This window comes from Hydra viridissima, unplaced genomic scaffold, assembly GCF_058129835.1.
Source record: "Hydra viridissima isolate aposymbiotic clone 2 unplaced genomic scaffold, HvirCarnegie_v1 scaffold_4, whole genome shotgun sequence".
Classification (NCBI taxonomy): Eukaryota; Metazoa; Cnidaria; class Hydrozoa; order Anthoathecata; family Hydridae; genus Hydra; species Hydra viridissima.
Genome location: NW_028324303.1, coordinates 8,088,014 through 8,111,249, shown reverse-complemented (window position 1 = coordinate 8,111,249; position 23,236 = coordinate 8,088,014). Strand labels below are relative to the sequence as shown.

Genomic DNA, 23,236 nt, shown 5'->3' with positions numbered 1-23,236 from the left:
TATCCCGAACTGTCGATCAGCCTTTCTCACGTTCTTTCTTCCAGTTAAACATTCTTTCATAGCATTGGACAACGTTTCTTGACTGTATGCATTTTCATCGGCTCAGAATCAAAATGGTTCAATAAATGTATCAGATATATCAAAAAACGCGAAAATAAACTCAACGTAGTCTAAGAAAAAAGTGTACTATATTCACAAAAACTGTTGATATACCAAAATTGTTGAAATACATATACATTAGGCCACTGCCTACTAGGTGTTTTTTTTTTTAAAATCATAAAGAGTCACCCTGGCATTTGTTTATTACAATGTTAATAACACAAAACAATAAGATTTACTTTTATTAAAATTATTTTCACTTCGGGAATTTGGATTTAATAATCACACTTTTTAGCCATTTTGATATGTTTTAAAGCCTATTTTCTTGTGGTTTAAAAGCCCGGTTTACTACTTCTGGTGCCCGGGTGCAATGATAATTTTGATATAAATATAATTTTATACTAACAGTCTTCTTAAATTTTTGCAATTGGTTGAAAAAAAAGGTTTCAAAGATAAAAAACAGAAAAACTATCGAAAACAAAGATTAAACCAAATTTTTAATAATTACAATAATTTTATGTGTATTTTTAGTCATTTTAAATAGTTGTTAAATTAATTATAAAAAAAAAAAATTTAATAGGAAGTTCATTAGCGTTTGGGGGCCCCTAAATCGTTAAGCCTGTGTCCATTTCAGCAACTGCCCTCCCCCCCCTCCCTAGAAAACCGGCCCTGGAAGTCGATGTAATTAGGACATTAATATATCAATAGAACTGTACTTAGATTATTGACTACAGTAAATATTTCATTCAGCAGTTAAAGAAAAAAACAAATAAACAAAAAGTATAACTAACATACTAGACATTCATTTTATAAAATAGTCACACTAAAATAGTCACGTTTCTTTTATTCTCTCTTCGACTTTGGGCTTTAGTCAAAATGATTTTTTGTCTCTTTTCGTAACAATAAACCTATTTAGATGCCTCTGAGGTTAATTTGACTGCTCTCTCCACAGATTAAGAATTGTTAGGCATATCTATAAACACAAAGTTTAAGGTTTGATTTAATAGCCTATCTCAGAATTTCTGACGTTATGCAAAGAGTTGTTGGGGGCTTAACCTGAATATCATAAACAGAAACAAGATAATCCCAAGACTCAGCATCAAAATTGATTTTCATTATGGATTTCGACTTAAGCTTTGGTTTAAAAGTAATGTCTTCTTTCAATGCTCTTATTTTAAGGATTTGGTTGAGGGCTTGATTTCTTATATTCAGATTTTCATCCAGCAGCATGCAGTACAGGAAATTTTCTTGCAAACAACAATATGAATTTCCTTGTAAGTTCTTAAAAACAATTCTCTGAATCCTGCTGTCTTGAAGCTTGACTAATTGAATGGTTTTGTACAGAAGTTGACAAGCATCTTTGTATTTTCCAGAGCACTTAATAGCAAACCACATTACACAATAGACTTGGACAATGTATTTAGTTATTACTAATTGCTTATAACCTCACTGCTAACAAACAACTCTATTTCTGAATATATGGGAACAAACTCAACCAATAGCTGTTCATGAAGAGTTTGATGAGATGCAGCGTCTCCAATAGGCCCCTTAAAAGACTTAGGACCATTTGTGTTTCCATCTAATTCACATATGTGTCGCAGTGGAAGTTCAACTTGATGAAGCAAACATCCTAATAGGTTCAAACTTCTTTTAAGAATTTTTTCCAGTTTTACAACCAAACCGTTATCTGCACCTGTATTAGAAGTTGGTTATCTACAATAACAGCAACTGAGCTCTGAACAATATTATATTCTGTTAAAACATCTGCAGTAGCGTTTGCCATGGTAGCGCCAGTTCTATTAGGTATAACTACATGAGTCAAATAATTTTGTGCTGTTGGTCCATATTCTGCTGTAAATGTAAGATGATGTTCTTCTTTGGTTGAAGCAACAATAATAGGGTCTTCATCAGTGTTATAACTGACAGAACGTACTAATGTAGACTTGTCAATTTTTGCATCAATCCCAATAACCTTTAATTCTTTAACATCAGCTAAGTGTTTAGAACTTATGATAGTGCTGATTCTTTTTTTTTCTCCAAAAATCTTTTTTTCAGTTATTATTTGTGATTTGTTAAATTTTTTTACAATACCATAGTCTATTAATACAGCTGTTGCCAATGCAGCTGTTGCAGCATCGCTTATTTCAAATCGTATAGCAGCTTTTGCCAAATTTGTTAAATGAGTAAAATTTTTTTCAACTGGCACGGTTATAGAAAAGTCTGGATCAGATTCAAACTTATTATTGCTATCAAATAACTCAGTATCATCAGATTGGGAATCACATTGAATTTCCACAGCAGGCAACTTAATACATCTTTTTATCTGCTTGTTAGTTTCTCTCTCTTGCTTCCTTTTTTCTCTGGCAGCTGTTTTTTTTATCTACTGCACCAATTTGAAATCTTCCTGTTATTCAAATTTTCAATTTTTGATCTTTTAAATATTCTCTATCCAATAGTGGTACCTAAAACAATTTTAACTTTTTTAACAAGGTGTTTACTCAGTTCAATAATAAACTTGTTAAACTAACTCTAGAATAGAATAAATACAATAAAATAGTTTCAAATATATTTTACAATATCCTAAACACTTAAGAAAATCACAGTTCAAATCATCTCTTTTTAATAATAAAACAAAATAAAGTAGCTGACAAAATGGAAGAAAAGTACACTATTTTCTCACTCTGACGTGTATTTGATTGTTACTACCAGATTCAAAGCTCTCCGAATTACTACAGATTAAAGAGTTAAATAAAGTCTAATTTTTAAAATTAAAATTATTTACCTTTTTGTTAATTTCACAGAGACAAGCAAAGCTTGTTGTTTTGCAATCCAAAGGATTTTTACACTTAACAGATCTATGCGTTAGAAAAATTGCATGCATTATAAAAATATTTAAAATCTATTAGAATAATTTTAATGTCATTTTTATAAAAAAGTATTACAGAAAAACTGAAAACAAAAACATATCATTAAAATTATAAAATCATGCAAAACTATCCAATGCAACCTTTTTAATTTAGCATTTAACTTATAAAAAATATCATATCAAGTTATGAACAATTATTTGTATAAAGTTTAGCACAAGCTAAAAATAAGTATTGCATATAAAAATGAAATTAACAATTTTCCTAACCTATTATTGCAAGCTGCTACTGGAAGTCCACAACCACAAGAAGACAAATGAAACAAATGCTTAAAGTTGTAATCAAGATATTCCTTGTTTTTGTTTGCATTTTTGCATTTTCCTTCAGCAGTTACCTGCTGAAGGAAAATGCAAAAATGCAAACAAAAACTCTCTTAAGAAGCCTAGAAATTTTTTTGGCTGCTGACTTCTCATGGACTAGAGGAAGCTTAGGATTTACTCTACTCCACAGACTGATCAACTCATTTGTAACTTTTTAAATTATCTCTGCAGAACTTATACTTGTTACTTCATACATATTTTTACAAATAAGATATGAATATTGAATCACTAGTCTGTAGGTTGGAAGTTCGCTTATTGCAAGCTCTGATGGCAAACTAGCATATCTCTTGCTTTCAGTACGAGTTCTTAGGTTTTTTATTATTTTAGGCTTTTTTCTTCAAGTGTGTGTGTATATATACTATATATATTCACACACACACACACATTTATTTAATATTACATTAGAAATAGTGTAAAATAATAACATAAATACTAAAAACAAAAATTCCAGCTTAAAGTGTTTTAATTATGACTTCGGAATTCTAAATATGAAACTTTTTGTTCACCAAAATTCCTAGCGCCCCTCATCCCTAAAACAGATGAGTCAATATTTATTTGAACTGAAATCCCTAAATAGTCATTAAATTTTTTAAATTTATATTTATTGGAATTTTTTTATTTATAGCATAAAAACATTTTCCAGGGTGACTCTTATTAAATCTTAATCCTGGTAGTGGCCTAATATACATATATTTTTGGTATCTCTAACAAATACATATTTTTTTGGTATCTCTAACAAAATTAAAACAAAAGTTAAATTTTATGAATTAAAAAAAAACCAACAGTTGACGAATGTTACCCCGGCGACCAAAGTTACCCCGGTTGACGGTACCATTTTGAATACTTTTTAACAGGCAAACTTTTTTAACGCCGTAAGTAAGCATGGAATTCTCGAAACTATTTTTGTTTCGATACGTTACGAAACGAGACTCGTAACGGAACTCTTCTCGAAATGTTTTTGAGTTACGAGAGTAAAGTTTTTAAACTTTCGAGAAATTTATTTCGATCGGGTCCCGGTTGTTACGAGAATCATTACGAGAACGGTTTCGAGTTTCTCGTAATGATTCTCGTAACAACCGAAACTCATTTTTCCCAAATTTTCATTTTCTCATTACGAGAATTATTTGTGTTTCGGGATATTTCGGGATATTTCGAGTTATTTCGAGTTCCAGAAATGATTTGCAAAAAATTTGATTAACCAGTTAATCAGTTGAAGTACGCATTTTTAGGACATTTGACGAGCGCGACAGCTGAATTTTGTTTTCTTTTTTTAAAAAACACAATTAAAGGTTGAAAATATCAATTTAAAGTCTTTTATTATATTACTTATCAAGACTAGGGTTAGGACTATTGTAATTGTAATTGTAAAAATTAAATACAATTACACATTACAATACAATAAAATTGTATCGTAATATTACAGAAGATTAATTCTTCTGCGGCTGAAAATTCAGCCACTTATAGACTAAAAATTGCTTCTGCGGCTGAAAATTAACGCATGCGCAAGTATTCATATTAATTTACTTCATTTTCTTAACTTAAATATCATTGTGAGATATCTTTTAGGAATTTGAAGAGAATTTGAAGATAATGTAAAAAATACAATGAGCGACCTATCGATTGGAAAATCTTTTGAGAATTTAGTTTTTTTTTGATGTTATCATTTATTTGTCATCTCGATGTAACTTTGCGCATGCGTTAATTTTCAGCCGCAGAAGCAATTTTTAGTCTATAAGTGGCTGAATTTTCAGCCGCAGAAGACTCAAGCATTACAGAAACAATAACAAAATTTTACTTTAGTAATGTATTGTTGTGATGAAAAACAATTACAATAAGTATTGTATTGTTTTTCTTCTAACAATGCAATAAAATTCGAGAACTATTGTATTGTTTTAATGAAATAAAATTACAATAACTATTGTAGTGTATTACTTTACATTAAAGTAGAAAAGCTAACGTATTTTAACGTATTTATATTCATCTCTTAACGTATTTATATTCATCAGTTTTTTGTTAATTTTTTAAAAAGTAAATGTACTATGTATAATTTAAATAATGTATTTTTTTAAAATTTTATTAGACTGTTTCAATGGTCGAGCGGTCTGAGGCATATGTCCCGTTATTAGAAAGTCGTGAGTTCGATCCCGAACAATCTATGACGTTTCGCGATTTGACTATTTCTTTAACTTCATCACTTCTTCAAACTACGTCACATTGCAAAAGCAAACCATCCTCAAAGCAAATTATGACCATTGAAAATTTTTTATTAATATTTTTTTCATTTTCTCGATATGTATCGAAATTCAGCTGTTGCGCTCGTCAAATGTCCTAAAAATGCGTCCTTCAACTGATTAACTGGTTAATCAAATTTTTTGCAAATCATTTTGGGAACTCGAAATAACTCGAAATATCCCGAAATATCCCGAAACACAAATAATTCTCGTAATGAGAAAATGAAAATTTGGGAAAAATGAGTTTCGGTTGTTACGAGAATCATTACGAGAAACTCGAAACCGTTCTCGTAATGATTCTCGTAACAACCGGGAATTTCCCGTAACGTAACCGAAATGTTACGAGAAATTAGTTGATTTTTCGAAATCGCTCTCGTAACTGATCGAAACCTCTCGTATCGTAACGTAACAATTTTCTCGATTGATTTTTCCCGAAACGTTTCGAGAATCCCTAGCTTAGCCGTAAGGTAAGGGTCTGCGTCTCGTTATTTTTTTAAATCGAGACGAGACGAGACGATCCTAAAAGCTTTGTCCCGATTAGCGATAAATATCGAGACAATTTTCAATTTTCACTCGAAATCCGGGACGATACCGAGACGAGACGAGATGTCCCGGACAAAATAGGAGCTTCACAATTTCCCGGAATTTACATTTTTTTAACGGGACATAACGAGACATAATGAGACATAACGAGACATAACGAGACATACTAGTTAATCCTTAATGTGAAATTTAATACTCTGCTGGGAGGCTCGGCTATTACAATTGTTTTGGTTACTTTATCGTAGTTAAACTATTTACCGAGACTTAACAAGACAAATAAAAATTTAAATGAAAATTTGCATGTGTTTCATTTTTTTTATTTGTGATTGTTGTACTGTAATGCACATTAACTAAATTTTATTGGCAATAAATAAAAGTTTTTAATTAAAAACTTTGTCAAACAATTCATTTACTTGTGTCACTAGTTGAAGGTGCATCAGTTGGAGCTTTGGATGGTCCAGCAAAAGGAGCTGGAGCAGAACTCTTTGAACTGGTGATTAGTGGTGTAATACCTGGTACATGAGATGTTGTAGCAGTAGAGATTCTAGAGGAGGCCGTACTTGCTCGTGACATCGGCTGACTTGGCAGTCTTGGATTAAGCTGAATCTCAACCACATCATCTGATTCAACAACATTGGCTTGATCACTCTCTTGAGACAACAAATCTGGAAGGAAATTTACAAAATTTTTTTAAACTGAGCAAAATTTCAGTTTGAAAAGAATTTAAAAGTTTAAAGTTAAAACAAAAAACATAGAAGCAATAAATGGAAGTGACAAAATTTAAGATTTTACTAAAGGCAAAGATAAAGTTAAGATCTCTCTTTAGAATTTTTGTGAATGCCTACCGGGATCTTTGTCATCTTCTGAGGTCAGTTTCCAGGACTTGATTTGAACAAAGTCATAGTTCTGTTGGATATAGAGCAACTTTTCAATATTTTCCGGCTGAAGCTTGGTCTTTTTGTGTGTGACTATGTTTCCTCCTGCAGAGAAGGCCCTCTCGGAAGTGGCCGAAGATGCTGGAATTGCCAGGTAACGCCGTGCCGCTTCAGCCAAAAGAGGTAAAGTCATTTCATGTTTTTTCCAAAACCCAAGAACATTATCCTGGGCCTCTTTCATTGGCCAGGGATGCATATTCTTGTAGACATCCCATTCCTTGGCAATGTCGGACTTGTCCAAAATTGCTGTGAGTTGAGAATGAAATTCAATTACGTCTTGAGCCAACGAATCTGTTTCCTCCTCCAAGTTTGCAGTGGCCGTTGGTTGATCCATGATTTTGTTGAGCCATTCATGATGATTGGTGTGGTTTTCAAAAAATTTGGAACCTATACTTTGGAACAAGTACTTGTAGGTTTTATCATAGGTTCCAAATTTTTTGGATGCCACACCCTTGTAGTAAGGATTAAGGAGATGACCAACACCAAGAAACATGGTATGAGCGCCAGCATTGGGAAACCTTTTATCAAGCTTGGCTGAAAAAGTTCTTAAAAAAGATTTCCTTGTGTCTGACAAATCATCTTAGACCAATTCAACCCTGTTGATGTGGTGCTGCAAATTGTGGAGACCACCAACAACGATGTGTAGAGTTGGCTTTTTATCTGCACTAAGTCTCTCAGATGTCTTTGCCAACAGTTTGAGAGTAGGCAACAGTTCCTCAAAGATTTTAAACTCCAATTCAGAGGGCACAAGAGATGCAACATCTGCTGGATCAATGCCTGGCCTTGCTATTATTGCCAAAAGAGGTTCTTTCATGTCAAAGACACTCTGCACACACATGTATGTAGAATTCCAGCGAGTGTTGTTGGCAGTGATGAATTTTTTGTTGACCAACTCTGTAACATTTTCCTTTGAATCGGTTTCCATGGCAAGACGAATGTCCCTGTTCATAGCTGCAATTTCGGCCTTGATTCTTTCATTCGCCAAATGACTCTTGTGCGTCTTTTCTGCTAGCCTTTGAGCACAAGTGATTGCATGATCTACTGTTGTGGTGGCATCGACAGTGTCCTTGATGGCCAAATTCAAGGTATGGTCCACACAAAGCAAAGACTCATCAATAAAGGTGCACTTTGGAATTTGCAGCTTTGACATTGGCAGCATTGTCATGAGTTACGACCTAAAAAAGTAACAAAAAAAGTAACAAAAAATTACAGCAAACTGAAATGTCTAGTATTGTCACAGTATGGTAATTTGTGTCTAATACAAACACTAAAATAACTAACTTTTGCACTGATTATAAACTTTGCATTGATTATAAACGTGCATAATTAAAAAAACACTAAAATAACTAACTTTTGCACTAAAATAACTAACTTTTGCACTAAAATAACTAACTTTTGCACTGATTATTAACTTTGCACTGATTATAAACGTGCATAATGGTGAGATCAGGCATATCACTTTAACTGTTGAACACAATTAACTTAACTCATGTAAAAAAGTACATTTTGTAATTTAACTTACTTGTCGATCTTTTTGGCAATGTTGTCTGCTGTGTGCCTCTCCCTGAACGGGCTGACAGAAACGACAAACTTGTTCAGGGTCCACTCCTTGTCAATATAACGAACAGACAATGATTGGTATGGATCAAAGTTCCTTGAAGTCCAAATGTCCGTGCTCAGAGCCATTCCCGGACTTTCCAGTAGATCAGTTTCCAAAACTTTATCCACAGTCGTTTTGACATTGTCATACAACAAAGGCAGCTTGTACCTAGAATAAGTTGTGGCAGCCTTGATTTTCAGCTTTGGATCTAAGTAGTGCATAAAATCCTTGAAAGGTCTTGCCTCATCAAAGCTGAATAGAAGAATCATCCTTGCCAGAAGTTTCATAATATCCAAGTCACCTCGAAGTTGCTTTGGATCTCTGGATTTGTATTTCAAACACTGACTCAGTCTTGCCTTGCTTGACTTGCGCTTTATAAGACAATATGGGATGGAAAGTCGTCTTTTCTTAATGGAGCGGTTAAGAACTTGAGGAGATTTTTCGCCTGGAAAAAATCTTAAAATAGTTTAGTATTGCTAAGTCTCGTCATAGTCATAAGAAATAGATAGTCTGGTCACTTGGGCCGTAATATCTGGATTTTTCTTATAATCATACGAAACACTTGAAATTTGTCGGGCGGCCAGGAACTGAGTGCACAAAAAATGGAAACGCAGAAAGAACTCTATGGTGAATTTGATAAAGAAGCATTATTTTTTTCTTTGGAGAATGATATTCTTTTTGAAGACGAAAATTTTGTTAAAGATTTAGATGCTTTGGTGTTGGAGTTATCTAGTGAACAAGTTGATTGCACATTTTCTTGCACAATTTGTTCTAAGAAGTGCATATCTCAAAGAGGACTTACAAGGCATACAAATTCAAAGCATCAAAGTATTCCTTTAGATTTAACGATACAAAGTCCTAAACCACCTATTCTTCTTGATGAATTTAAAAATCTGCTTGATAAAAGTATTACTACCTTAATCAACGATGAATGCTATCCTGATTTGTATAGAGATGAGTTAAGGATTAATCATGCAATAATTTTAGATACTTCACAACAAACTCTATCTCTATTAGAGACAGTAATAGCTGGTTTTAAAGCTGATGGTGATGCTGAAAGATTTTATCCTAAATTTTACAAAACTGTTAATCAAGGAATTTTATTTAGCAATCTGACTAAAAAATCGACTAGACTTCTTGGCTATGAACTATGCAATCATGTTTTAGCATTTCTTACAAACTCACTTTACAATACTTCTTTTTTAAATTTAAATGGTTTATCACCTGTTGAATTTTCTGATAGAGACAAAGAAATTATCTTTTATCTAAGTGGTTATGTATTTAGCACATTTTATTGCAGAATTCGCAGTTCTCGATTATGGCAGCAAAAGTTAAGCACAGACTGCCTTTCACTTCTTAATGCTGGTAAAACAGAACAATTATTTGAGAGTCCAGAAACATGCACTGAAGCTTATGATAAATTTGTGAATGCTAAAAATCGTGGTGGTTTGTGGAAAGTGTCTCCTCCAGTTTTAGAAATTTTTACAAAAGTTGAGTTTCTCTTTCGCCATCAAAGTAAAAGTTTTGTAAAAAAAATTGATTCAGAGTTAATTGTAGCTGAAACCTTAAAAAACAGTGGAGTTTTGGCTAACATATCTGAACTTCGTGGTCTTTGCACAAATCGAGTTTCCAAAGAACTGTCTTTAAACTTATTTTATCATCTGATTACACTTTATGTCAGAGTAAGATCTTTTTCGTATGCAAAAGAAAAACTAAGTATCCACAAAATCAAAGAGAATCAAACAAAGTCAAAATCCCTCCGCTCAAAAATGAAAAAAACATCAATTGGATTATAGAAGTTTAGTAGAATATTACACTTAAAAACGGTTATTTTCATAGCCACAAATCTCATGAAAGCATGCTTGGCATAGTAACTTTAGCAACTATTTGTCATTAAAAAGATTAGTTTTTAAAATTTTTGTTATTTGTTTATAGAAATAAAAGCTAGGTAAGAGACCCTCCCTTATCTAAAAGAAAACAAAGAATAGTTAAAAATGAAGTCCAAAATTAACTATGCACACTAGTTTTATATTTATAATAAACAACTAATAACTCATAGATCAAAAACAACTCAAAGATCAATTCTACCCCTAATATATATATATATATATATATATATATATATATATATATATATATATATATATATATATATATATATATATATATATATATATATATATATATATATGCATACATCAACTAATCTTAACTTAGATCTGCCTGTGAAATCACTAGTTTTTTTGGGGGAAGTGGATACCTGTGGAGGTTTTATAAAAAGAATAATAGGTGCCTGTTTATATTGTAACAAAAGTAAATGTAAGGAAATGTCTACAAAATTAACTGAAATTTAGTTTATTACAAATATAAAAAAAATTCTAATGTAACTAATCAATATTTTATGCCATTTAACATTTTTAATAAGATTTGTGGCTATGAAAATAGCCGTTTTTATGTATGTTCTTTTTCTTTGTTTTCAGCAGTACAAGGAGACATAAGGGAAATTTTTATTGAATCACTTGAAAAGTCAACTTTTCATATTAATACATTTTTCAGAGTTGGTCCATTTTCTGCGTGGTATACGTGTTGTACTCTCCCTTGATATTTTGTTTGATTCATTGACATTTTGACAGTTACCTGCAATTGGGTGAAATATAAGTTGATTTCGAATGGTATTATCATTGAAACCAAAATCAAACAAGGAAGGATTATCTTTTCTTCTACCAATTGACCGTTGTTGTCCAAAGTAATTTTCTAAAGGATCATGACAAAACCTTTCAGTTAATACATAACTTACATTGTTGTTAATTAAAAATTTGACAAGTTCAATAACAGAATTAACTGTGATTTTTAAACCTTCATGAGTTTGCCAAGTAATAAACATATTACTTCTCTCACTTTTTGAAAAATTTCCAGATCTTGATTCAATAGAAAAAAGCCAATCAGAAAGATACTTTAAAAATGTTTCTCTAAGCCATGTAAATCGAACATCATTTGTGTCAGAAAATGGTTTCAAAAAAGAGTTGCATTTTAATATACAATCATTTGTATTCCGAACATTTAAGCAATCAAAAAAATCATTAAAATATTTGCAAAATTGTGCTGTCCCAGCTGTATCTGATGGTGCATAGATTTTTAATGCAGTACTACATGAATCACTTAAAACTTGTGCAGCTAAACGAACATTCATAGCTGAAAATGGAGTTATTTTAATGTGCTCAACAGTTAGCTTTGGACATGCATGTAGTTGACATTTTAAATCTTCATAAAATAAATCAGAAATATGGGACCATAAAATATGTTGACCCTGATTCCACATATAACGATTGCTTTTACCAGCTCCAGAATGGTAAAGGTTGTTCCTTGCTGTTTTAATTAAATGAGGAACATCAGAAATAAAATATATAAATCTTTTATCATCATCATCAGCAAATAGATTATCAGTGCGGTAAGTCACATCAACATTACCATTAATATCTTCTTCTTCAGTCAGATTAAAATGCATTTTAAAAAATTTTCTATTCGATGATGCTCCATCACAAGTAACAGCAACTACTTTTAAACCAACAGAGATTTCTAAAATTCCTACAGCTTTCCAAAATAGAGAAAATAATTGCACTGATGTAATATTTGTAGTAGCAAAATTTGCAAAACTGTATTTAAAAGGATTTACAATACTTCTAATTAAAAAAACTAAAACATGAGAAGCAAGCTTATCAGCTTGTTGTAACGTTGCAAAATTAACACTAGGATCACCCAAATCAACATAACCAATTAATTCTCCAGAATGTTTGTCCCAAACAAGATTTTCTTGAATTTTCATTTCATCAAGAACTAGGACTATAAATTTCTCTTGAACTGAAAAATTAATGACTTTATCTTTTAATTCTTCTATTATGTTTTTATTGAATCCCAACTTGGGCTTTACATAGTTTTTATAGTCACGCAATCGCCTACGACTTGGTAAAATTAAAAAACCAGAATGAGTTTTCTCATTTAACCTTATTGCTTCATAAGCAGCTGGTGATTTTGCAGCTAATCCCAAACAGTAACGTATTATTGCTGGATGATAACGAATCCCTTGCTTTGAGCATTTTAAATATTTTTGCTGCTCCTCCCAAAACAGGTTCATAAATGGAGAAATCTGACTTTTATCAGCTTCTGCCATTATTTGAACTAAATCACTTTCAATATTTTTACTAATAGCTAGTGATGAATTTTCAATCTCTTGCTTCATCAAAGCTAATTCTTTTTTTAATTCTTTATTTTCTAGACGAACACTCTGTAATGTAAGCTTCAGACGATCTGGAGATGTAAATGTAATTGGTGCATTTAATTTAGCAGGGATACTAGAAGTAGCTAATCTTTTTTTCAAACATTTAATTTCACTTTTTTCAATACTTTTACATTGTGAACAGCATAACATCCACTCAATCAGCATAATACATGACTGAGATCGAAAATACTCTGTCTGGTTTAAGGGAAACTCACTCCTAGATGAAAATAAATCAAATTTTTTTGAAATACAATGTTTAATATAAAGATTTGATTTTAATGCAAAGACATCAGTTATTCCAGAACAAAGGTTAAAAGAAGTAACAATAGATAAAAGATTAGATGCTGAAATATGTCGCATAGATCTTCTGTATTTTGTATATATTAAATGATCATCTGGAATGAGCCAAGAATATACACGAATGGTGAAAGCAAGACTATCATCAACATATATTTCATATCGAGGACATGTGTGGATTGTATCATAAAGTTTAAACTCTGCCACAACAGGACTCACACTCATGGTCCAGTCACTAATTTTTAACTTGCTAATACGATTTAAGAACTCTTCAAATGATTTATATATAGGCTTAAAGGCAGTAATATTATTTGAAGTCGTTAAAGCATCTTTTTTAGCAATGATGGCAGAGGCAGATTTTCTTTGTATAGGAATTGATGGTGTGAAAGATTTTTTTGGTAAGCACAGAGTCGGCAATGATCCAGGTTTTAATGTCTTTTTTTTATCATTATAAAGTATCATTTCTGGAAGATAATGCTTTTCACAAATAAACAGACGCTTATTTTCTATTTGAGTCTTCAAACTTAAATCTTCATAACGATCTTTGAGAATAATGGCAATCAGACTTTCCCTCCAAGACGTATTAAAACTGTCGTTAGAAGCAGGAACTTTAAATATTGAGACTCCCTTATGCCTCCTAGAAGTACTGCATCCATAAATAGAACAATTAGCACCAGGCATTCAAAATATTGGATGAAAAAGATGTAATTTAAACAAGCAGTTCGTAGATAAACAATCGATGAAAACAAATTTTGTGCACTCTGAAGCGGACTGGACACGAAAAAAATGCGAACAAAGAGTTGATCAAAGGAATACCGCAAGTGGCCAGACTATCTATTTCTTATGACTATGGTCTCGTTACGCTTTTCCCGGTTCATTTCGAGAAAACGATTCCGAGACGCAGACCCTTACCGTAAGGAGTTACAAAAGTTGTAATTATTTTGCGCATGCTCAGATTTCACAGTTAATTAAGCATCTGCGTCTCGTTATTTTTTTTATTCGAGGCGAGACGAGATAATGATATCCGGGATACAATTTTTAAATTCCGAAAAAAAATTTATTGTCCCGATTTTTAACTTTATTCCGGGACAGTCACGGCGATCTTTCGTTTATAGGTTTTCCTAATATCCGTGGATCTGGAAATTATCAAATAGTGAAACAACTCCATGTAACCTATTTAAAATGTTTTATACAATGCGAATTCACCTAACTTTGTAAACAAAAACTTGTGCGTTATACAGTCAGAACGTTGTTCTTTTGTTTTCAAAAAAAAAAATTGTTGTTTTGACGAAACCATGCAAATAAAATTCACTTTTAAGATAATCGACGTTCGGGGGCAGATTACCGACGTTCGGGGGCATTTAAAAATACACACAAAGGAACAAAGGAATTTTGATTTTTTTTTTGACAATTAGGAAAAATAAGTCATGTTTTATTAAGAAAAGTAGAAAGAGAAAGGTTTGTTATTTTTGTTATGTAGAATTTACTATTTAAAAAATCAGTCTTTTTTTAGAACTTTTAATCTAATGTGTCAAGAGATTCCAGGTCTGCAAAATTATTTAACTTTAAAGAAATAATTGCGTGTCTGTATTTTGTTCAAATAAATAAAGAAATAATTTCTTTCTGTACTTTGTTTCGTTATAAAAAAACTTAGTGTTTTTACTGTGGACCAGTACCTAAGTTTTCAATATATGTAACTTTAGAAGATTCTGGAGATATTTATTTTCTTTTTTAAACAAAGGTATTATTAAATATTATTCTCAACTGGAGAATGCTGTTAGTTATGTTATTAATAATGAAACAGATTCTAAGCGAGCAAGTTATATGAGGCATCAAGTCACCAAAACCAATTGAGCGACAAAATTATGGATTAATTCTCAAAGTTTTTTGTGATAAAACAGTTGCAGCATTACGTGTAAAAATTCCTGAAGCTAAAGATACTGCACTTTTTATTAAAACAGTTGTCAAGTGATGGCTTATTGTCAACAGTAAAGCAAAAGGTCTATATATTAGATTAAATGATATTCGAAGAAAGCCTATTACTTTAGTCAATGATTAGCAAATAGATTTCTTAGAGAACTATATTTCTTATTTTGCTGAAAGTTTGAAATGTGTAAATTCAAAATTAAGAGAGAAAAAGTTAACAATTGATACTGTGAGTGCTTTGCAAAAAACTTTTAAAAGATTAGCAAGCTGTGCCAAGTATTTGTTGAATTGCGGTGTATCTTATGTATTGCTAGGACAAATGCAATCAGATGCACTAGAAAAAGAGTTTAGGAAATATCAGCAAGGGTCAGGTGGCACATATCTGATAACTGTGCAAAAATGTTATTCAAAAATTTAGAATTGACAAAACTTTTAATTTGATAGACGAGCAAGCAGATTTTACAATATTTCCTCCTGCTCACCACCACTGTGATAACTGTGAACTTGATGTGTAGTTTGATATGTCAATATGTGAAAATTGTGAGGTCCAGTTGCCAAATGAATGCAAAAAAGGGCTTTTATATATTGCAGGTTTTATTGCTTACAAACTTCCGGAATTACATTCAATTTTAGAAGAAACAGACACCTTTGATATGTTTCAAGAAAATGGAACTTTGATTAGTTCTTTGAACAGGGGAAGACTAAGAGAACCTTCTGACAATTTAGTCTACTTTGTTATTTACTGTTTTTTTACATTTGAAGTGACACTTGTGAATAAAGTTTCACTATTGCTGTGCAAGAGAGGATTAATTGACATTTTTATTAACTGCAATAGTAAATTTCAATTGCTTGTTCCAAGTGTTAAAAAGTTTGCTGCATTTTAGAAAACATTTCTTTAAACAATTATTGTAAAAAACACTCTGAAGATTTTGGGAAGGAATGTTTAGTAAAACAAGCAAAACTTTCAACTTCAAAATAAAATACTTTGAGTTAAAAAAAGTCAAAATAATTTTAATAAAATAAAGTTAACATATTTGTTTGTTTTTATCAAAAAATTTATTATTTGTATTACAAGTGTTAAACAGCTATAATAAACATATAGTTATAAAAATGAGATTTAGTCATTTTTAGCTAAACTCTTTAAATTTTTGTTGTAATTAACTTACTTATAAACGTAAAAAAAAATTCTACAACATTTGCTTCCGAAATTAAATCAAAATGTTTTGTCCTAATAAAGCTCTTTATTTGTTTCTGAAGTTTGTTTACAAAAGCAAGGATAAAAAATAATTTTAACCGTAAAAAAGTCGGCCTTCGCTAATTTTACGGAAAATGAGCTGTTGTAGCCTGTTTGAGAAGGCCTTGAAATTACGGAATGAAAAATCTTATAAAAATAAGACCGAATGATAAAACGCGGACGATCTCGAAAAATTTACTTAATTAGTCAAAAAGAAGATCGCCGTGAGTTTATTCGTCAATTTTTTCCTGGACATTTCTCGTCTTGTTATGCTTATTCCGGTTCATTTCGAGAAAACGATTCCGAGACGCAGACCCTTACAGCTACATGTTGTTTTTTTTATGAGCATAACGCTTATAAGCATATGGAGGCTCAGATTTGGAAAAAAAAAAAGCATATGTAAGCATATTAGTGAGCCTCCATAAACTATTTTAAAAATTTGAATTTCATTTACTTAAAATTTTAAATATATATATTTCTAAATTTATTATTTGTAAAAGAACAAAAGCTTGATAAATTTGTTTTTTTGCTAGACAATTTGAAGGGACAGATGCAGGAGAGTTTTAAAGATGCTGTGGTTGCTGCTAAAGGACTTCTATGGTACGGTCTACCAAGTGCCACTGACCTTTAGCAACTAGTTGACGCAGGATATGCTGCCACTCTTAAAAGACTTATTGCGATTGAACATCAAAAATGGCTCGATAGAGATAATCATTTTGATAGATGGTTCAGTAATACACTGCAAAAGAGAGACGAATTTTGATTACACATTGGGCAGGGGAAGCATGGAAAGCTTTAGACACTTCAACGTATGACAAGCAAAGGAAGAAATGTTGGACAATGACTGGGTTTTTAATGACTTCTGATGGCTCAGAAGATTCGCTTGTTAAACCAGAGGGCCTTGATAGTTACAAAGTGCCGCCACCATCCATTATAGATCCTGGCAGTGATCAACCAATAGGAAATCAGGGTGATATTCAACCGGTGGAGGTAGATGATGCTATAAATGAAAGTGCCAACAAAATTCCTCCAGATGACACCTTTATTGGTCCGGACGAGAAGGAACGCGAAGTTCATATCTTTGATTTAATTGATAACATTTGTATATAGTATATATGTTTTATTTTTTGTTATTATACTATAACATTAATTTAGCTACATTAAAATCAAAGTAAATACAGAGCATAAGTCAACTTTTTATTGTTCTTATACCCATTAACTTTTAGTAACGCGCACACTTTAGGAAAGTATTGAAATAAGCATATTTTGTTAGAAATATGCTTAAGCTTAAGCATACCTTTGAGCCTCTTTCAACTTTTTGCTTAAGCATACCCGAGCCTTTTTCAAAAATTTCATATGCTTATAAAAAAAAAAACATGCAATAAACTTTTTTAACTACTAACTTTTTTAAAGCAACAACGGCGCACTATGCATCGCTTAGCGGAAATAGGATTTTGTGCATATTTTTTAGTGATTTTTCATATTTAAACTTTTTAAGTTTTTTTTTTTTTGCATTTAGTTTTTAACTCTTTATAAAAAAAAAATTGTTTAAAGTTTTTTTAAACTTCTGACATCTTAAGGGTTTTTTTGAGGTTTTAAAAAACTCGCATTTTTGTTAAAATCCTTTCAAAGTATATGATAAGTGTTAAATTTCTATATTATTTTTATGCGAAATTAAAATAATCATGTATTTAATTGAATGTAAAACTAGAAATAGAAAAAAAGGGTTTTGGCATAGCATTTTTTTGCTGATTTTTTGATTTCTTAAACATTGATTGATTTGAGCATGTGGTCACAGAGGTCGCCTCGTTTTTTTTGAATAAAATATAGCTACTGCGAATTGAATTTACTGCCATGCAAAAAAATTGAGGCGACCTCTGTGACCTCATGCTTAAAAATCATTTTTACTATTGTGAATTTTACTCAAAAACCGACAAAATTCTGTGAAGTAAATGAAAATTCCGTAGTTCAACAACTTCCGGTAAGTTTTTATTTGATTCAGTTTTACCTTGCGATGATTTTTATTAACTATCAAAATGGCTTCATTCACTCTTCGTCAACTTTTAACACATACATTTCCCCCAAGGCATATATTCTTAAGAAAAAATTTTAAAGCCTGTGCAAAACTTTTGGAGTCTAAGTTTATTGCACTAAATAATGCTGGTTATATGGTTAGTTTCAAAATTTTTCGAAGACTAGCTTTTGAGTTGATAAAAAACTTTAAAAAATGTGGAAAAAAAAGCAGTTTGTTCTTCACTAAATACAAAGATTTTCTGGATAAAAAAATAGAATACAAATCATATGTCTGGTAAGTTTTTTATTAATTCTAAAATAAAATGTTATATATATATATATATATATATATATATATATATATATATATATATATATATATATATATATATAACTTAGAAACAGATCCTGAGCAACAGATAATGAAATATGAGGAGGGACAACTTATTTTAAAAGAGGGTGAAAAGCTGATTCAGCAGGGTAACCTGCTCATCAAGCAGGGTGAACAAAAAATGAAGGAGGGCCAATTAATACTTGAAGGTCTTAGACTGAAGTTAAACAGGTACGTATGTGTGTATTATATATATATATATATATATATATATATATATATATATATATATATATATATATATATGTATGTATGTATATATATAAAGTTAAAAGTTGTACACACATTTTATACATGTTTTAGGAGAAATACTGTAACAATGGGAACACCTGAAGCACCAAAACCTAGAAAATCTTTTTTAGAACTTACGAGTAGGATGAAACGTAAAAGAACTGATAATCTTCAGGGAAAAGAACTGGAAGAACTTCAACATGCTGTAAAAAGGTTTGCCTCTAATCCCTCTACTGCACCCAGGTCTAATTTATATGGTCCAAATTTATCATTGCATACTTTTTGCAATTTGAGACTAACAGACAGAACATGGGCTGAATTTAAAAAAATTGTTACACAAAATCATCATCTTGTTCCTCCAGGTTTAACCAAGTTAAAAGAATACAAAAAATTGACATATCCAGAGCAGGTGAAATATTCAGAAACTGAAGTAAAATTTAGTCTATTCAATATGATCAAACATTCAGTTTCTAGAGTGTTTGAGTATCTTTTGGAGGATGATGATAATTTTATTAAATTTTTAGCACAGGAGGAACGTGATAACATATATGTTATTTGCAAAGTGGGTGGTGATGGTCAGAGTGACCAATCTGAATTTCAGAATGCAGCAACTATGAAGAGAGGTGTGGATGATTCCACTGTGTATAGTATAGTGTTTGTACTGTTGGAGATTCGAAGTGGAAAAAAGATACTATGGAAAAATTGTAATCCAAATAGTCCAGATGCAACCCGTCATCTTATGTTTTGTTTTGCCAAAGAGACTACTAGTTTTATTCAAGAGAAGTTTGAACATTTACAAAATGAAATTTTGTCTTTAGAGAATATTAAGTTTATAAATTCAAGTTTGTCAACTATTTATACCACAATGAATGATGGTAAAACACTTAATGCTGTGGTATCAAAAATGCTTAAAAAAAATATAGCATCTCAGTGCTGTCATGTATGTCAAGCAAGTCCTAAGGAGTTTAATTTGGAAACCATTTGGAATAAAGATAAAGATGTAGACAAGAATATATTGAAACTTGGAATTTGCAGTCTTCATTTGTGGATATGCAGCATGGAGTGGGTTTTCAATACTGCTTGCAAACTTCCAGCAGTGAAACAAGGAAGAAAAATTCCAGCAAAAAACAGCCAAGAATTTATTGAAAACAAAAAAAAATTCCAGCACTTATTCAAAATACAATTAAAAATAAGGGTATCTTTTGTCAGGAAGGGAAGTGGTACATCCAACACTGGCAATGTTGCACGAAAATTCTTTAATAATCCATCTGTGACTGGAAGAATTCTAAATTTGAATACCACTATGATCAAACTATTTAGGGACCTGCTAATTGATATAAATAGTACAACCGCAAGACCGGATGTGAAAATTTTCAAGCAGAAATCTGAACGTCTGTTTGGTCTCATTTCTAATGATCAGTTTTTAAAAGCCATTCCAATGTCACAGTCTGCATAGAATGGTAGTTCATGGTGTTTCTTTTATTAAGTATCCAATAGGTTCTTTGTCTGAGAGTGCCATTGAAGCCAGGAACAAAGCCAACAAAACTGCACGAGTAGGTCATGCACGATTAACTTCTTTTGCTGAAAATACTAGGGATACAGCTAATTATTTATTTATGACATCTGACATGTACCTATACTGTAAGAAGAACAAAATGCAAGAGGTATAAAAGCTATACTGCAAGAAGATTAAGCTGATAACTGTTCTTAAGGTAAATATTGGAGAAAGCTATGTATATCTTTAAATTTAAATATTTAATGTTATCGTTTAATTTTATTAATGATACATTTTAGGTGCTGGTGGTAGCCAATCTGATATTTCTGAGATCTTTTTACATAATCAAACAGTATGTTTTTTTTTATGCTTGCAAAAAAAAAAAAAAAGTACTAATTGTTAGAAAAGTTGAAACATAAGAATCCCAAACTTTCTTAGTGCAATTCATGAAGGCTTGTTGTAAATATTAAATGTTGCTCCACATAAGGATTGCTGAGATACGTTTAGAGTAAAAATTTTAATTATATTTCAATTGTATCTATTTATTACAATGAATACAGTTTTTTCTTGAATGTATAATTATTAGAATTAGAATTTGATAGATAATTTCTATAATAAATAGTTTATATCTTAAACTATACTATTTATTAACAAAACTTTTTAAAATTTTAATGTGTGTTGTTAAATAATTTTAGGAAGATAAAGAGTAATGGTTCATATTATAAAAAGAAATCAAGGAAGCATCATTAAACCATGCAGCTGTAGTTGATAAGCAACTTTTAATAAACGGCTATTTTCATAGCCACATATTGTTAAAAACCTAAAAACGGCTATTTTCATAGCCACATATTGTTAAAAACCTATTTTAGCATCAGAACCTCTATTCTGCATTTGAGGGGAATGGAACTACTGGAGTATTTATTTTACTTTTATTTATAATAAAATACTTATGTTATTTCCTTTTTTATTTAACATGAAAATATAAGTTGGAGACTAAAAATGCCTGTAACCCCTAAAAAAGATAAACTGATATATCAGACTTAAATAGAGACTTAAAACTGATATATCAGTTTTAAATATCAAAAACTATCGGTTTTATATCTTTTTAATCAAAAATCGAATTAGTCCGGATAAACCAACTAAAAAACCGGAATAAAACCGGTTTTAAAAAAGACCGGACTTTTTTTTATAAATATATATAAAAACAAACAATTTCTCATAATTGATGCTTTGTTCAAAAAATTACTTCAAAATGTTAAACAGTTCTCTAGTTATAAGGCTATTTCCTTTTTTTCTATCAGCGCGACGCATAGTGCGGCGTTAAAAAAGTTATAATTATTTTGCGCACGCGCAGAATTCACAGTTAATAAACTTTTTTAACGACAAACTTTTTTAACGCAACAGGGGGCTATTTTAAATTTCGCTTAACTTTAGTCGCCATTTTAGTGATATTAAAATATGGGCAAAAAATGTTGTATTTATGGCTGCACTACAAATTATTTATCTGCAAAAAAGAAATCTGATAATTTAAAGTTTTCAGTATATCGAATTCCTAAAAATGAAGAAGAAAAACAGATGTGGATAAAAGTAATTCCAAATGCAAACTTAAAAGTAATTAATAACACTGTGGTTTATAAATTACTTAAAAGTAATTAATAAACCACAAATAGTTCGAGGAAACTATCGTCATAAATCTCCAACATCTATTTGGCCTGGCATACCGTCTTGTCAAATTCCTAGCTATCTTCCTCCATTACGTGCAACAACTCGTTCAACAACTTCTTCGTGTTTTCGAAATTTCGCTCAAGATGAACTATCTACTTTTTTAGAAAAAGATAGAGTTACTTTTGCTGAAAAGAAAAAAATTCTTTTAAATAATGAAAGAGATTTAGGTGTTCCATCAGTATGCTTTATGATTAATAACACTATTCATTTACAATGGAGGTACACATTTCATAACAGTACAACAAGTGATTGAAAAGTTGAATATTTCAAGAGCTAAGCTTTTGCTGTCACTTGATAACCCAGCTGTTGAGATAAGTCTTAATACAACCCATTCTTGTCCAAATTGTGGCTTTCTATTGGATGAGCCCTCTGCTGAGATATTTGACAATCTACCAGATCTTAAATCTTTTATTTCTTTTGATATGAATATGGCTCTTATATATATATATATATATATATATATATATATATATATATATATATATTCTTATATATATATATATATTCTTGGTGTTACTGTTATTCTTGGTGTTATTCTTTGATGCTTTGATTCTAGGATCTGTGTTATTCACCAGATCTTGCGGTGTTATCGCTTTGCCAGGTGTGATCTTTTTCCCTCTGGTGCGATTTGTTTTCCCATCCTGTCCACAATGTTTCACTAATAGACCTATATCTTCATTGAATACTTCCTTAACAGTACTACCGGTACCTCCTCCAATGTCTTTGTTAATCTGTGGCAAACGCTTCATGACCATTTCTTTATCGAAGGGGAATATTCCACTAGCCTTGAAGTCAGATCTCAAATTATCGCTTTTCAATTGACGTTGCAGTAGAGCAAGAAGACCGAGGAACTGATTTTTTGGTATTTATTTTTTGATGCGCGTTTATATCTTTAGCGGACGGAAAACAGCAACGTCCAGCGGTTAAAGCAAATGGGAAGCGTATATTCCGAACTGTCGACTAGCCTTTCTCACGCTTATTCTTCCAGTTAAACAT

The 23,236-nt window shown here is 31.2% G+C and overlaps 1 protein-coding gene and 2 pseudogenes across 2 annotated transcripts; 2 read left to right on the top strand and 1 right to left on the bottom strand.

The window, feature by feature from the left end:
• Positions 1-1,247: 1,247 nt before the first annotated feature.
• On the bottom strand, positions 1,248-7,545 carry LOC149889684 (uncharacterized; annotated as a pseudogene).
• A 1,621-nt stretch (positions 7,546-9,166) lies between these two features.
• LOC149889683 (uncharacterized) lies at positions 9,167-10,498 on the top strand. The gene has a single exon (XM_090084318.1). It carries the CDS (start codon positions 9,255-9,257, stop codon positions 10,446-10,448), a length of 1,194 nt encoding a protein of 397 aa, XP_089940444.1. The 5' UTR covers positions 9,167-9,254; the 3' UTR covers positions 10,449-10,498.
• A 7,692-nt stretch (positions 10,499-18,190) lies between these two features.
• On the top strand, positions 18,191-20,943 carry LOC149889682 (uncharacterized; annotated as a pseudogene). The gene is made up of 4 exons (XR_016451553.1): positions 18,191-18,366; positions 18,798-18,960; positions 19,093-20,732; positions 20,815-20,943. The product of XR_016451553.1 is annotated as an uncharacterized LOC149889682 (transcript).
• Positions 20,944-23,236: the final 2,293 nt, after the last annotated feature.

Coding starts and splice junctions, on each gene's coding strand:
- LOC149889683 (XM_090084318.1), top strand. CDS start 9,255: ATGGAAACGCAGAAAGAACTCTATGGTGAATTTGATAAAGAAGCATTA.